The sequence below is a fragment of the Elgaria multicarinata genome, chromosome 12, assembly GCF_023053635.1.
Source record: "Elgaria multicarinata webbii isolate HBS135686 ecotype San Diego chromosome 12, rElgMul1.1.pri, whole genome shotgun sequence".
Taxonomy (NCBI): Eukaryota; Metazoa; Chordata; class Lepidosauria; order Squamata; family Anguidae; genus Elgaria; species Elgaria multicarinata.
The window spans coordinates 31,214,624-31,229,439 of NC_086182.1; the positions used below are offsets into that span (position 1 = coordinate 31,214,624).

The 14,816-nt window shown below is 45.4% G+C and overlaps 1 protein-coding gene across 7 annotated transcripts in view; it reads right to left on the minus strand.

Moving 5' to 3' along the window:
* NCAM1 (neural cell adhesion molecule 1) overlaps positions 1–14,816 on the minus strand; it is a 231,289-nt gene that overhangs the window by 74,389 nt on the left and 142,084 nt on the right. For all 7 annotated transcript variants that reach the window (XM_063139160.1, XM_063139154.1, XM_063139157.1 and 4 more), the window contains exons 2-6: positions 8,129–8,203; positions 6,997–7,209; positions 5,579–5,722; positions 4,932–5,069; positions 1,008–1,125 (exon numbers count right to left, since the gene is read on the minus strand). In XM_063139160.1, coding sequence (XP_062995230.1) covers positions 1,008–1,125; positions 4,932–5,069; positions 5,579–5,722; positions 6,997–7,209; positions 8,129–8,203 — 688 coding nt within the window. The remainder of the gene's footprint in view (positions 1–1,007; positions 1,126–4,931; positions 5,070–5,578; positions 5,723–6,996; positions 7,210–8,128; positions 8,204–14,816) is intronic.

A 14,816-nucleotide genomic window follows, 5' to 3' on the forward strand; every position in this document is an offset into this window, starting at 1 on the left:
GGACTGGGAGTCGGGAGATCCGGGTTCTAGTCCCCACTCGGCCACAGAAACCCACAGGGTGACTTTGGGCCAGTCACAGACTCTCAGCCCAGCCTACCTCAAAGGGTTGTTGTTGTGAGGATAAAAATGGGGAGCAGGGGGATTATGTACACTGCCTTGGGTTCCTTGCAGGAAAAAAGGCAGGATATAAATGAATTAAATAAATAAATAAATAAATTAAACCCTGGCATGACGTTCAGTTCAGGTGCCCTCTCGGTCAGGCCTAAGGATGCTGGAGAAATTTGAGACGGACTAAATTGAGTTCGGATTTCTAATAGAATCTGATCTGCGAAATCCGCTGTGGACCGACCTCCCCAGGTATTGCGGAATCTGTGGACTTCTGCAAATTTATGCAAATTCATTTGCAGGAAAATACGCAAGTTTCTGCTGAGACATATGGCATGCTGGAAAAGATACGTGGGGAAAAGTCAAATGGAATGGGGGACAGTACGCAAATTGTGACGCAGAGCGGTAAAGCAGCAGTTTCTGCAGCTGAAACTCTCCCCACGGCCTGAGTTCGATCCCAGCGGAAGCTGGTTTCAGGCAGACGGCTCGGGTCGACTCAGCCTTCCATCCTCCCAAGGTCGGTAAAATGAGTACCCAGTTAGCTGGGGGAAAGGTAACAACGGCTGGGGAAGGCAACGGCAAACCACCCCGCTATAAGGCCTGCCAAGAAAATGTCAGCGAAAGCTGGCGTCCCTCCAAGAGTCAGTAATGACTCAGTGCTTGCACGAGAGGTTCCTTTCCTTCAACATAAATTATGTAAGTTTTTGCAAACTTTCTTAAGGAAGTATTTGCGTATTTTTCCACATAATGTGTGTGTGGGGGAACTGAATCCATCTGTGAACGGACGCCGGAACAAGCAACCCATTGCACAGTCCATAAAACACCCACAGGATGATTTCACAAAATCTGGACCCCTTGAGTGCTCTGATAATGAATGTCAGTTCCCGCGTTGCGCATCTTACTTGGTCCAGCTGATGGTTGGCTCGGGAAAGCCGTCAGCGTCGCACACCAACTTGACCGACTGGCTGAGGTTTGCTGTGGCATTCACAGTGCCCTGCCTGGAGCGAACAGTAGGAGGCACTGAAAGGAAAGGAGAAAAGGGAAAAGAGAAATAGACTTGCTTCCAATGGGCAGGAGAGAAGGAGTAGTTATGGAGGACAAGTCCAACGTAGCATGGTCCCCAGGGAAGACTTGCGTTCTTGCACATTCTTCCTTCTCTTGTTCCTTGCTTATCCATTTTGGACAGCTTTCTTTTTAATTTGTATTCATTTCATCTGTATAATTACTAGAAGTCAGACTTTTTGCAATACCCTGACTAATACAGAATGTGTGGGCAAGTGACTTTCTCTCCTCCTGAATGCCAAGTTGGCCAGAATTCTGCAATAAGGAGAACTATGCTAATAAACACGGCAAACCACTCCGCTATAAGGCCTGCCAAGAAATGTCAGCAGAAATGTCAGTTCTTCGATCCAGAACTGTCACTTGAGGCACAGGTGAACTCAGTGGCAAAGAGCACCTTTTATCAGCTTAGGCTGATATACCAACTGCGCCCTTATCTGGACAGTGATAGCCTAGCTACAGTTATCCATGCTCTGATAACCTCTCGTTTGGATTACTGCAATGCGTTATACGTGGGGCTGCCTTTGAAAACGGTCCGGAAGCTTCAGCTGGTACAAAACAGGGCAGCCCGTTTACTAACAGGGACTGGCTGGCGAGATCACATTACGCCAGTCCTTTTACAACTTCATTGGCTGCCAGTCCAGGTCCGGGCCCGATTCAAAGTGCTGGTATTGACATTTAAAGCCCTAAACGGTTTGGGGCCAGGTTATTTGAAGGAACGCCTCCTCCCATATGTACCTACCCGGACCTTAAGATCATCTACAGGGGCCCTTCTCCGTGAGCCCCTGCCAAAGGAAGTGAGGCAGGTGGCTACTAGGAGGAGGGCTTTCTCCGCTGTGGCACCCCGGTTGTGGAATGAGCTCCCCAGAGAGGTCCGCCTGGCGCCTACACTGTACTCCTTTCGTCGCCAGCTGAAGACCTTTTTATTCACTCAGTATTTTAACACTTAATTTTAACTTAAATTTAAATTATACTGTTTTAACTCTGTATTTTAACCTTATATCAATTTTGCTGCATGGTTTTATCCTGGTTGTGCTTTTTATATTGTATTTTGTATTTGTATTTTTAACTTGTTGGTTGTTTTATGATGATTTTAATTTTTGTGAACCGCCCAGAGAGCTTCGGCTATTGGGCGGTATAAAAATGTAATAAATAAATAAATAAATAAATAAACACAGACACAAACATCCAGAAATTTGTCCCAAAGGTGACCTATTGGTATTGTTTATTTGGAGCACTTCAAACGTTGCTCGTTACACTTATTGCAACATGCAGAGCTAGAAACAAAACTTTCACGATTCAGACAACACTGGATGTTTAATTTGAATTAAATTGAAGCTTAATCCAGATAAGACAGAGGTGCTCCTGGTCAGTCGAAAGGCAGATCAGGGAATAGGGATTCAGCTTGTGTTTGGTGGGGTTACACTCCCCCTGAAGACACAGGTCTTGGGTGTACTTCTGGATTCAGCCCTGAGCCTGGATGCCCAGGTTTCGGCGGTGGCCAGGAGTGCATTTGCACAGTTAAAGCTAGTGCGCCAGCTGCGCCCGTTCCTAGAGATGTCGGACGTGGCCACAGTGACACATGCCTTAGTTACATCCCAATTGGATTACTGTAACACACTCTACATGGGGCTGCCTTTGAAGAGAGTTCAGAAACTCCAGCTGGTTCAAAGAGCTGCAGCCAGATTGTTGACCGGGGCTGGTTACAGGGAGCAGACAACAACTCCCCTGTTAAAACAGCTCCACTGGCTTCCAGTGTGTTTCCAGGCACAATTCAAAGTGTTAGTTATAACCTATAAAGCCCTATATGGCTCAGGTCCAGGTTATTTGACAGACCGTATTCTCCCTTATGAGCCTGCCCATACTTTGAGATCTTCTGGAGAAGCCCTTCTTTCAGTCCCACCATCTTCAAAGGTGCACTTGGTGGGAACATGGGAGAGGGCCTTCTCGTTGGCTGCTCCGGTGCTCTGGATCTCTCTTCCCGGGGAAGCTAGGCTGGCTCCCTCCTTGATGGGCTTTCGGAAGTAGGCTAAAACTTTTTTGTTCCAGCAGGCCTTTGGAGAATAATCTGGCCCTCCATCTATGTTAATGACTTATAATTTTGTTGTGTATTTTAATTTTTTTTTTACATTTCTTTTCCTATGTTTTAAAATGTATGTTTTAAACTTTGTAAGACCACCTTGAGGCCCAGTATTGGGCAAACGGTGGGATACAAATAAATACATATAATAAATTAAAGTGGCCACTGCTCACATGAGTCTTCAAGGCACCACTTCAAGGTCCACCAATTGGTGCTTTTGCAGGAGAAGCCAAACACCCAGCCTTAGCTTCTGAGGGTCTGTCTGTCCTCAAAAGAAAATGGTGTGCAGGCGGAGGGTATTTAAGAGATTGGAAGGGATGATGATGATGATGATGGCGATGATGATGATTTTATATAGCACCATCAAGGTACATGGTGCTGTACAGAGTGAAAGAATAAAGCAGCAACACCCTGCCACATAGGCTTACATTCTAATAAAATCATAATAAAACAAGAAGAAAGGGAAGAGAATGCACCAAATAGGCACAGGGGACAATAAAACTAACAGTGTGAAAGTAAGAACAAAGTCAAGTTCTAAAAGCTGCAGAAAAGTTTTCAATTGAGCTTTAAAACCAGTAATTGAGCTCGTGATCCGCAAATGCTCTGGAAGAGAATGTGAGGATATACATGATGCGCACCAACGGGGGCATCTCACAGAAGCAGGAGGCACTAAAGCCACTTGTGTCTCCTAGGACAGTAGCCAGGGACGTGCCCTCATGCCCAGTCCTCTTCTGACCACACAACAGTAGCAGTAATGTTGTAGTTTTTTGAGGGGGAGAGAAGAGGGGGGAGGAGGAGGAAGATAAGTGGTGGTGGCAGCGGCAGCAGCAGCAGCAGATGCAGCAGGACCTGCTTCTCACACAATAATTGCCTGTCAACATCTTGCAAACAACAAATCAATTTCATGAGTCTTCATGTTTCTTTCGCACAGTAACACCAAACCCAGCAAGTCCCAAGGGGCAACTCACACAATGCGTAACAGCTCACCGCATTCCCTTCTGAGCTCCCCGGTATCTGATATCTTGGGATACCAGCCGCTAAACTCACGTCATCTTCTGATTTGTTCACAACTCAGGGGGTGAATCAGAAGCTGAAGAAATTGACAACCCCCCTGGCTTTTCTCGTTTCTCTCTTCCTTTCCCCCCCACTCCCCCTTTGATTCAACTCTGCCAGATGAGTTTTGCATCCAAGAACTAATTTAAAGTTAGTGGGGAGAGATGATCACTAGCCAGTTAACATCAAAGCTATTTGTCTCTACTGTATTTCAAGAGAAAGAAGCTGCTGTAAAACCTGGACTGACACAAGTAGCACTTTTGCTGCTTCTTTTAGCAGATGCATGCAAGACTCTTCTTCTTTCATTCTTGGGCAAGTGATCATATGGATGGAAGCAGGGTCATTATCTCTGGTGGATTGGGAGTTCACAGGACCCTAGAGAAGCTGGGCTAGATGGACCAAGGGTCTGACTCAGTGTAAGACCAGCTGCCTTGTGGATTGGCTGTAGCTCAGTGATAGAGCACTTACTTCATATGCCAAAGGTTCCAGTTTCTATCCCCTATCTCAAGTAGGGTAGGGAAAGGCCCTTGTCTGAAACCCTGAAGAGCTACTGCCTGTCCGAGTAGTTAATACTAATGTAGATGGACAAATATTCTGACTCAGCCTAAGGCAGTTTCTGATGTTCTCAACTCACCGTTGACAATGACTCGGATGTCTCTGAAGTCAACCTCTCCACGGGCCAAGATCCTCCCTTCGCAGCGGTACATCCCCTCATCTGTTTTCTTGATCCCTCTGATCTGCAAGTAGTTGTTGGACAGTACAACAAACCGCACTGGAAGGGATAGACCAGAAAGACTTGTCAGTTTCAGATATCCCTTTGAAGAGCCAGCCTGTCTTCCTTCATCTCAGACAACAAGCTTAATTGAACAGCACCTCTCTCTCTCTCTCTCTCTCTGACTCTCCTGCCAAATGAAAATAGATTCTATACAATTTGGTGTGTCCTGGAAGGAGTTGGGCCCAATCCAACCAGCAATATAGTAAATTGCTGTTGTAGCATGAAGGTTTCCATGGCACAAGCGTACCATGAAATCTCTCCCAGGACTCTCTCAATTTTCTAACTCATGGGCACATGTCCTAAGCCTCACCCATATATGGGCAAGTCAGTCAGCTTTGGCGCTGCAGTCCAGTCTCGTTCTATATCTGCCCGTTCTTCTTGTTGACCCTTATGCCTGGAACTCCATTCATAATTCACAGCCTGGTTGCAGAACTAGGCACTGGTGTTGCAATGAAGGCACCTGTAGGTCTCCCCCGTCCTCCTCCACACCACCATTACCATCTTACCATCTTTTTTAAGGACAACGTCCCTGCCCATGTGCTTCCACATGATGGTGGGAGGCAACGAAGAGACCACATCACACACAATGACTGCATCCTCTCCTTCTTTGAACTCCTGAGGGCTGGGAGCATTCTTGAAGGTCAGCTTCTCTGGAAAGCAGACACAGGGAAAGGAGAGTCAATCACAAGCCCTGTCAGGCTTCATACACAAAACAGTGCAGCACTTCTGCACATATCAATAAATGCAACCCAACATGCCTCAAACAGAGACTTAGAGGGTGAATAGCTCTAGCCAGCTCATGCAAGAGACCCAAGACATACATCGCCAGGGGGAAACAAAATCCCATCAAGGTCACTTGCATCTAGTCCAATATCCAACAGACTCTGATGACCACATTGCAGTGAGAAGTGGATTTTATCTGATGGACTGAAAATAATTCAATTCTGTCTTTATCTACAAGAAGATGAAACAGATTGAACAGCAATAGATTGTAACATAGGTACAACACAACAGGAGCTAAGTCAACAGCAGCAATTGGAAGCTCCTGGCCACAATAACTGCTGTGCCTCCCCTTAACCTACAAGAGGTGGAGCATGGTGCAAACCAAGAGCTCCGTCATGCTACTTCTAAACTTCTCAGATGCCCTGAGCAAAGACAGAATGGCAGAGTCTTGGGGGTGAAGGGGTCGTCTTGCCAGTGTTGGGCATGAGTCAAACACCCAGTCTCAACTTGGGATGGGAAAACATGCAATGTTCAACTTCATTGAAGTGCTTCGAAATCTTCCTCAAAGTTCCTTTCAGCTCATTTGCAATCCTGAACACAAGCCTCTTTTTTCGGCTGGGAAAAATGTGCATTTTTAAAAGTGCACAATTTTTCCCATTTAAAACAACAACAACCCACGCATTTCTGAAAATGCACATTTCCCCCTAACCCAAAATGCAGATTTCGGAAGAATTTGCGCAAGTCTGCATTTGTGCAAGTCTGAACATGATTATTTATGGAAGTGCACATTTGCCCAAGTGCGCATTTTTGAACGTGAATCCAAATTTGGGAAATTGCAAAAAATTCTTGAGAATTGTGTTCCTGCTTGCATTCGTGTTTGGTGTTGCTAATGGGGCATGCTCGCAAGATTTAGGAACAGGAACAAAATTCTTGTATATCCCTAATCTCAGCCAGACTCTGATGTCATGGCAATTGGATTGACTCAAACCCTGAAGAGTAGAAACTCATTAACATTAATAATAATAATGATAAAAACCAGCAGAAGTTGGATACACAACACGGAAAGAGTAAGGATTAGGGATCCTAACGAAAACACCAAATAAATAGAATTCCTCACAGAGGGAGAGAAAGCAATCAAACTTTGTAATACTCGCCCTCCCCAGCCCAACACCTCCAAAGGGACGAGGGCCTGGCATCTTACGGAAGATCTTCACGTTGAGGGTGGCCTCCTCATCCCCTTCCTCACTAGAAACAACACACTTGTAGATGCCGGCGTCATCTATGTTGACATTGTAGATAGTGAGAGTGGACGAATCTTCCGCCCGCACCACCGAGATGTGTTGCTGGTTTGTCGTCAGCTTCTCGCCATTGGGAGCAAACCAGAAGATGTCTTTGGATTTGGCATCGCCAGTCACTAGAACCAAAGTAGTTAAGATGGTTTAATTATTTTTTTCCTACGCATTGCAGAGGGTTGGACACTAGATGATCCTTGTAGTCCCTTCCAACTCAACAATTCTATGATTCTATGTTCAGGCATAAAATGTTGGTATTCCCTCTTGCCCAGGACCCATTCAGGGAACAATCTAGAATAGGCGCTGGTGTGCAGAGGCCCCTTTAAATCGCTGCTTCCAGGTCCCAGAGCATATATTATCATGCTCTGTTGAACGTCATGGCAAAATGTCCCAAGTAGAAGTTGGAATGTGTAGTGTGCTCAAAGCAGATCACTGAGCATAAGAACACAAGGCAGTCAGAGAACTGATGCACACCGTGAGTTACCAAGTATACGCTGAAAACACACACACACAAAGTAAACTGTTACGTTTTCCCCAGCAAGGAATGTTGGAAACTATAGTTCTGAAAAAGGTTTAGGAATGACCCAAAGAAATTTCTGTTTTCTGTAGAAAACCTCAAATCCTAGATGCCATGACAAGTACATCAATTTAAAAGCTACTTTCACTTTGCTGTATTATTTTTCTTCTTGTCAACCACATGACTCATCTTTAGAGAGTTTTAGTTTAATGCTTAATGGAAGTGGAAGAGGTTTTTTTGAAGGGTGGGCAAGAAACCTCTTCCACTTCCATTAAGCATAGGTGAAACATAGGTGATGGCCTAGGCCATCAATGTCTCAGCTCTGGGCAGCTGGCTCCTGCTAAACTATGAAATATAACAAATCGTCCATGCTGGGAACTGAATGGTAGCACCTCTGGATCACAGTGTTAGGATCTCAATGGAACAAGGCATTCTGCTGTTTTTCTGCACTCAATGTGGTAACTAGCTAAGAACATTTCACCCCAGGCAGACAAGAATGACTAAGGTAGGAAAACATCACTCACCTTGACACAAGAAGAATTTGGACTCCCCAACAGGCACCTCCACCTTATTTGGAGCAATGTTCACCTGGAGAGAGACTGGAAGAAAAAAAAACCAAGGGAAAGAGTTACTAGAACTGAGTGTTCATGCTTAGCAAAAGACAAAACAGATCATCTAGCAGAGATTGCAAGAGTCTTGCCAAACTGTATTTTGGATTTGCGCAAGACTTCCGCATTAGATAAAACTTTAGGTCTTTGGTCATGTTAGCAATGCATCATGGTGAAGGCATTGAGAGGTAGTGTGTGTGTGTGTGTGTGTGTGTGTGTATTAGGACCATTCATGTTGATTCACCCCCAATCATCAGCAAGCCCGCAGATGAGATGAAACGTAGACCACTTCATGCAAGTGTTTTCTGCACTGTGCTTCTGCAGGCATGCTATTACTTCATAAAATTAGTTATACCCCTCTCAATTCCATGAGCATGGGATAGCTTACGACACTATTCACAATAATACTATCAGTACCCCCAGTGGGCTCACAATCGAAGTAAGTGTTCTTTAAGGCTCCCAAAACTCTGATGCTTTCTGTCTAATCCAATCTCCATAAGGGAACACCTTGGTTGCTCAGGTTTGTAGGAAGAAGCATGCCACATGAGCCCAGAGACACTCTTGACAGCACACCCTACAGATTATAGTCAACAACGGTTTCCCTTCTTCCTTTTAATCGTTTTCATCAAACTAGGTCTTTCTATGATTTCACCACCAGAAACATCTAGCATGTCCTGGCTGGGAAGAGGGGCAACAATTCCATGCCTTCTGCCTATCATACTTACAAGGGGCTTGTTGGCTGCCTATGCTGGAACACTGATTGTTGGCTGTGTGGATTTGTGTGTGCAAGAGAAAGCCTGGGAAGTCATGCCAAAAAATCACACAACTGGTGAATTAGGCCCTACATTTCCCCACTTGATTCTGTATTTGTGGATAGCTGAGAAAAATGGCATGGGAAGGCAAACCCCCTTCCTCCTCAGCTAGTTCTTTAATATTAATCCACAAGGAACTAGCGTCCAAACTCCTCTCTCTCTCTCTCTATCTGGCACACTTCCCCTTTGGAAGTCCTTTTCCGCTCTTGTGCCTTCACTGGAGGTGACTGTCTCTCCTTCCCACTCCCAATAACGTGCTGTCTGCCCTTTACTCTGCTTTATTTCTGTGTAATCTAATTTCGCTCATCCATATTACTTTAACATTATTCACTTCCAGACAGAATGGCAGGACCAAATGTAATAACGTAACGTGAAAGGTTTATTAGATTCTGTGCGGCGAGACCTAAATAGCCTAGGACCAAAGAGACTCAGCAATTTCCTTCTATTTATCTTCCTGGAACCTTCTCTTGTACACCCACTGTGTCCATCTCTATGGGGCACGAGAGCCCAGGTATTGCAGAGGTTGAAGGAACCAGTTTAATAGAATGTCAAGAGCTATGAGCCACAATGGAGATCCCAAAATGGTTATCCTGAGACACAGTCTGTATGTACTAGGCGAAACCCCTTGAAGAGGGTTTATTTATCTATTTATTTATTTAGAATATTTATATACCGCTCCCCATTGAAAAATTTCAGAGCGGTGTACAAGATAAAATGAAAATAAAAACAGAATAAAACAGTTAAAACAAAATTTAAAAGAAGCAAAAACAGAAATCCAAGGCTGCATATTAAAGAAAGGCTTCTTGGAATAAAGATGTTTTCAGGAGGCGCCGAAAGGAGGACAAGGTTGGCGCCTGCCTGACCTCCAGAGGCAGGGAATTCCACAGGAGGGGAGCCACCATGCTGGAGACTCTTCCCCTGGTGGATTCCAATCGGAGGATGGATCTATGTGGAACCACCAGGAGCGGGCCCTCAGATGACCTCAGTGACCGGGCAGGATGGTAAGGGAGAAGGCGCTCTCTCAGGTATCCTGGTCCCAAGTTGTTTAGGGCTTTGTACACAAGTACAAGAACCTTAAACCTGGCCCGGTAGCAAATAGGCAGCCAGTGCAGCCTACATGCTGAAGTTACATGCTGAAAAGGGGCAGCTCCAGACAACAGCCGAGCTGCAGCATTCTGCACAGTTCCATTTACACATCTCTTTGTTACTCTGTTGAGTTGCCACTTCTGATATTAACATTTCCATGCAAGTGCTTGGTGAACAAATGTCGCTGATGGCCATTGAGATTCTTTCAAATGAGGAAAGAACTGAACGGCGGCGGTATCTACCTTATCAGGCCCCAGCCCACCTAGATGAGTACTGTCTGCTCTGACAGGTGGCAGCTCTTGGGGGGGGGCAGGGGGCGGAAGGGTCTCAGGCAATCCCACCAGTTGTTCCCAAAGATCCTTTAACATGAGATTGCAGGGACGGAACCAGGAACTTTTTCGAAGCATGCCCTCATTGACAAAAGCATCTTCGCACACATTTTAGAAATGAACCTATTTTTCAAATGTACACATTTCCAAACACATTTTTTGCTGGTTTTGCAAAATACAGTGCAAATGCGGAAATGTAGGGAGTTTTGACCGCAAATTGCATTCAGGTCCACATTTGGTTCCAGGAGGTGTGAATTGGATACTCTCACATTAGAAATACAACCCCAACAAATTTCTCACCCATCTCTACCCTCAAATCACTACTGAGTGCAAATTCAAACCCGAGGAAGCTTATAAATGAAACTTCAATTGCGCTAAAGTCACAGCTGAATTATATCTCAAACGTACATGGTATAATGCCAGAATATGTCAGAACACACCTTCTCCCTCTGCATCTCGCCAGCTGGGAACCTTTTTGTTCCATACTATAAATGTCTCCTCATCCCCAAATGTCTCCTCATCCCCAACAACACTCTCTCTCTCTCTCTCTCTCTCTCTCCCGGAATCTGTAAGCGTTGTGGTCTTTCGTGATAAGTAATGAGCCATTAGGGAAGACATAATTGGATCCTGGCTCCCTTCCACAGACAAGCTTGCCGTAGCTTCCTGGTCTAACAAGTCCAGGTCAAAGAAGGATTTCAAGAGGTTTGACCTAATGTGTGCGATTTCTAAATTGCAGCCATTAGTTGGAAGGAAAACAATCACCTTAATAGAACAACTGTTCAGTCCAGCATAACAAAAGCATTTCTCAATTCTCCCCTGCTGCAAATGCTTAATTTGTTAAACCCTTTAGTGGGCCAGAACTGGCTGCTTTCTTTCAGGGGTCGTCGGACCACAAAGCTATTTCTTTCAACTGCCTCTGCCCCCACCCACCCCAGATCGGCATTTAAAAAACTAGAATGCTCCTGGTAAGGGAGTCATCATCTCTGTCAAATGCCAGCAACATCCATCCTTACCAGGAAGATTGGCATAATGGCAGCATCCAAAACAGGTACGTGTATACTGGAACCCTTCAGAGCCCACATTGGTCCCACAGCAAGGGGACTGACAATAGCCTCACTCCAAGCTGGGAGTAGGCAGAGTTGGATCAGCTTCCCAAGCCAACTAACCTCTTTTCCTTTATCACTATAAATCTGTATCATTAAAGGAATAAAATAACGAATAAGAGACTGAGGTACGAATCAGGAAGTCCCCACTTAAAATCTCGCCTCTGTCCTAACGTCATAAACTCGCAAAGTGGCTGTACCCAAGATGGGTTTCAGCTTTCGATCTGGGGTAAATAATACTGACTGGCCTTACAGAGTAGTTGCAAGGATTGTGAGTGTTTAAAGGGCTTTGCAGTCCAAACACATACAAGTTTATTCAGAAGTAAGTACCACTGAGTTCAGTGGGGTTTGCCCAGGTGGGCAGGCGTAAAACTGAAGTCTTATAAACCCATTGCAGTGCTATGTACATGCTAGAGTGCTATATAAATACTAAATAGGATTATATAAGCATTTATGTAAGGCATTTGCTGTTCAAACCAGTTCACAGACATGACCCCATTGACCCTTACAAGGACTGTCAGGATTACTAGATGTAAGGAAGATCAGTGTTATCACCCCCATACGGCAGATGGGGGGAGCGATTTATTGCAAAGCATCATCTGACCATCCATTATGGGCGCTTCTGTGGTGCAGCATCTGCAGAGGTCGCACTGAGGTGTCCGGGACCCTCACCTGGGGCATTTTTCTTTTGACTGGACCTTAGCCCACCTCTTTGGCATGCATACAATCTTAAAAGTTCATGTCTTGGTCTTGATTCGGGGCTTATTTTATTTATTTATTTATTTATTTATTTCATTTATATACCACCCCATAGCCGAAGCTCTCTGGGCGGTTTATTGATGGTTATTATTATTATTATTATTTAGAATATTTATTTACAAGGTAAAATGAAAATAAAAACAGAATAAAACAGTTAAAACAAAATTTAAAAAGAAGCAAAAATCAGAAATCCAAGGCTGCATGTTAAAGAAAGGCTTCTTGGAATAAAGATGTTTTCAGGAGGCGCCGAAAGGAGGACAAAGTCGGAGCCTGCCTGACCTCTAGAGGCAGGGAATTCCACAGGAGTGGGGGCCACCACGCTGAAGGCTCTTCCCCCGGTGGATTCCAATCGGAGGATGGATCTAGGTGGAACCACCAGGAGCAGGCCCTCGGATGACCTCAGTGACCGGGCAGGTTGGTAAGGGAGAAGGCGCTCTCTCAGGTATCCTGGTCCCAAGTTGTTTAGGGCTTTGTACACAAGTACAAGAACCTTCAACCTGGCCCGGTAGCGAATAGGCAGCCAGTGCAGTTCCCTCAGCAGAGGAGTTACATGCTGGAAAGGGGCAGCTCCAGACAACAGCCGAGCTGCAGCATTCTGCACTAGCTCCAGCTTCCGGAGCAGCTTCAAGGGCAGCCCCACATAGAGCGTGTTGCAGTAATCCAATCTTGAGGTTACCAATGCCCGTACCACCATGGTCAAGCTATCCCTGTCCAGGAGAGGCCGTAGTTGGCGAACCAACCGAAGATGGTAAAAGGCACTCCGAGCCGTGGCGGCTACTTGAGCCTCCAACGACAGAAATGGGTCTAAGAGTACCCCCAAACGACGAACCTGTTCTTTCAGATGGTTGGCTTAGATTTGCTAAACTTTTAGATTGTAAGCCACCCTGACATCCCTGCCAAAAGCTCACAAGCTTCCTCTCCAACATCTCAAGTTAATGAAGCCCTCTGGCAGCCTGATTCCACCTCAGACCAGCGCATGCTCAGACAGGGCTACCTTCACAGCAGATAATCTGAAGCATAGCCATTGATTCAGGGCTGGCATCCTGGCATCAAGCCATCCTTCATTCTGAAAGGCACATAAGAACATCCTGGCTGGATCAGACCAACAGTCCATCTAATTCAGGGGTGAGCAACATGTGCGCCGTGGGGCACATGCAACCTCCATAGCCGTTTTTGCAGTCCCAGCTGGGTTCCTCTCGATGTTGCAATCACAGTGAGTTTTGCAGGGAAACAAGATGCAAACTCTCTTTGCAGGCAGAATCTCACTCTTTGAACCTGCCCAGAAGTGCGATTTGCTTCAGAACGAGGGGTACGCTCCCCACACACCTTGCTTCTCTGTATAATCACTGCAATTTTGACCACTGCGGCGAACTCAGCAGCAGCAAGGGTGGGATGCAGATGCTTCCAGGAAGCTGCCAAGCAGGACCTGAAGGCAGCAGACAGCAGGCCTCCCCTACTACTTGCCTCCTTGCAACTGGTATTCAATGGTAAACTGGCTCTGTTCCATTCAGCTGCTGAGTGTGCTCCGATCCTTCATGAGTTGTCTAATCGTTTTCAAAGCCATCTAACCTCTTGTGGCAGTCTGTTCCATAAGTTAATTATGTACTGTGTGATTTACAACATGCTTCTGTATTCGCCGAATCTGCAAGTAGAATTTCTATGGCCGAAAGGGGGGCTGTCCTGGGGTTTCTTTTTCTCAAAATGCAAGCTGAAATTGGGGCTGGCTGGGCAGGTAGATGTTGGGATGTGCCACCTAAAAGGCAAACCGCTTTTCTTCAAAGTGCTGACAAGAAGAATTCTGCCTCCTTTACACTTGATTTACTTTCTCCCAGAACCCGCGTCACAACGGCTGCCGTTTGCACCTATAAATAAGCCATTGCTGTCAGCGCCACTGATCTGGCCTTTAAAAACATCAGCGTCTGGTTTGAAAGCTGCTGTTAAATGGTGACAGCTTGACAACGGGACTGGCTGGATGGCTGGATGGGCCACAGCGGTCAGCCGGGGGCATGAAAGGGCACGACCTGGTGGGCCTTTGGTCCACGATTCCAGAGAGAAAGGTGCTGAGATCTGCTGCCGCAGGATTGCAAGTGGTTCATTTCAGCTGGTTCTGATAGGGGAATTTTGGACTTCTGAATCTCGGGCCTCAGAAGTACTGCTCGTTTTTATTCTGGTTGCACTTTTATATTGTGCTTTTAAGCTTCCATATTTTGTATTTTATGATGTCCCTTTTGGTTTTCATTTTTGTTGAACCGTCCAGAGAGCTTCAGCTATTGGGCGGAATAGAAAACAAATGAAATGAAATGAAATGAAATAAATAAATAAATACCTTTTGGCACTTGGTACAGGGAGGGTAGTCAACTGATTTAAATCTTATTTTATTTTAAAGGAAAGGGACAGTCTGTTTATTAAAGTGTGGCATCACTAACAGTCTCATAATCAAAAGCCACCCCCCATAGGGCCAAATATTATGGTAAATGTGCAGCTGCAGCTAAAAAGTGCAGCCATAAATCCAGCT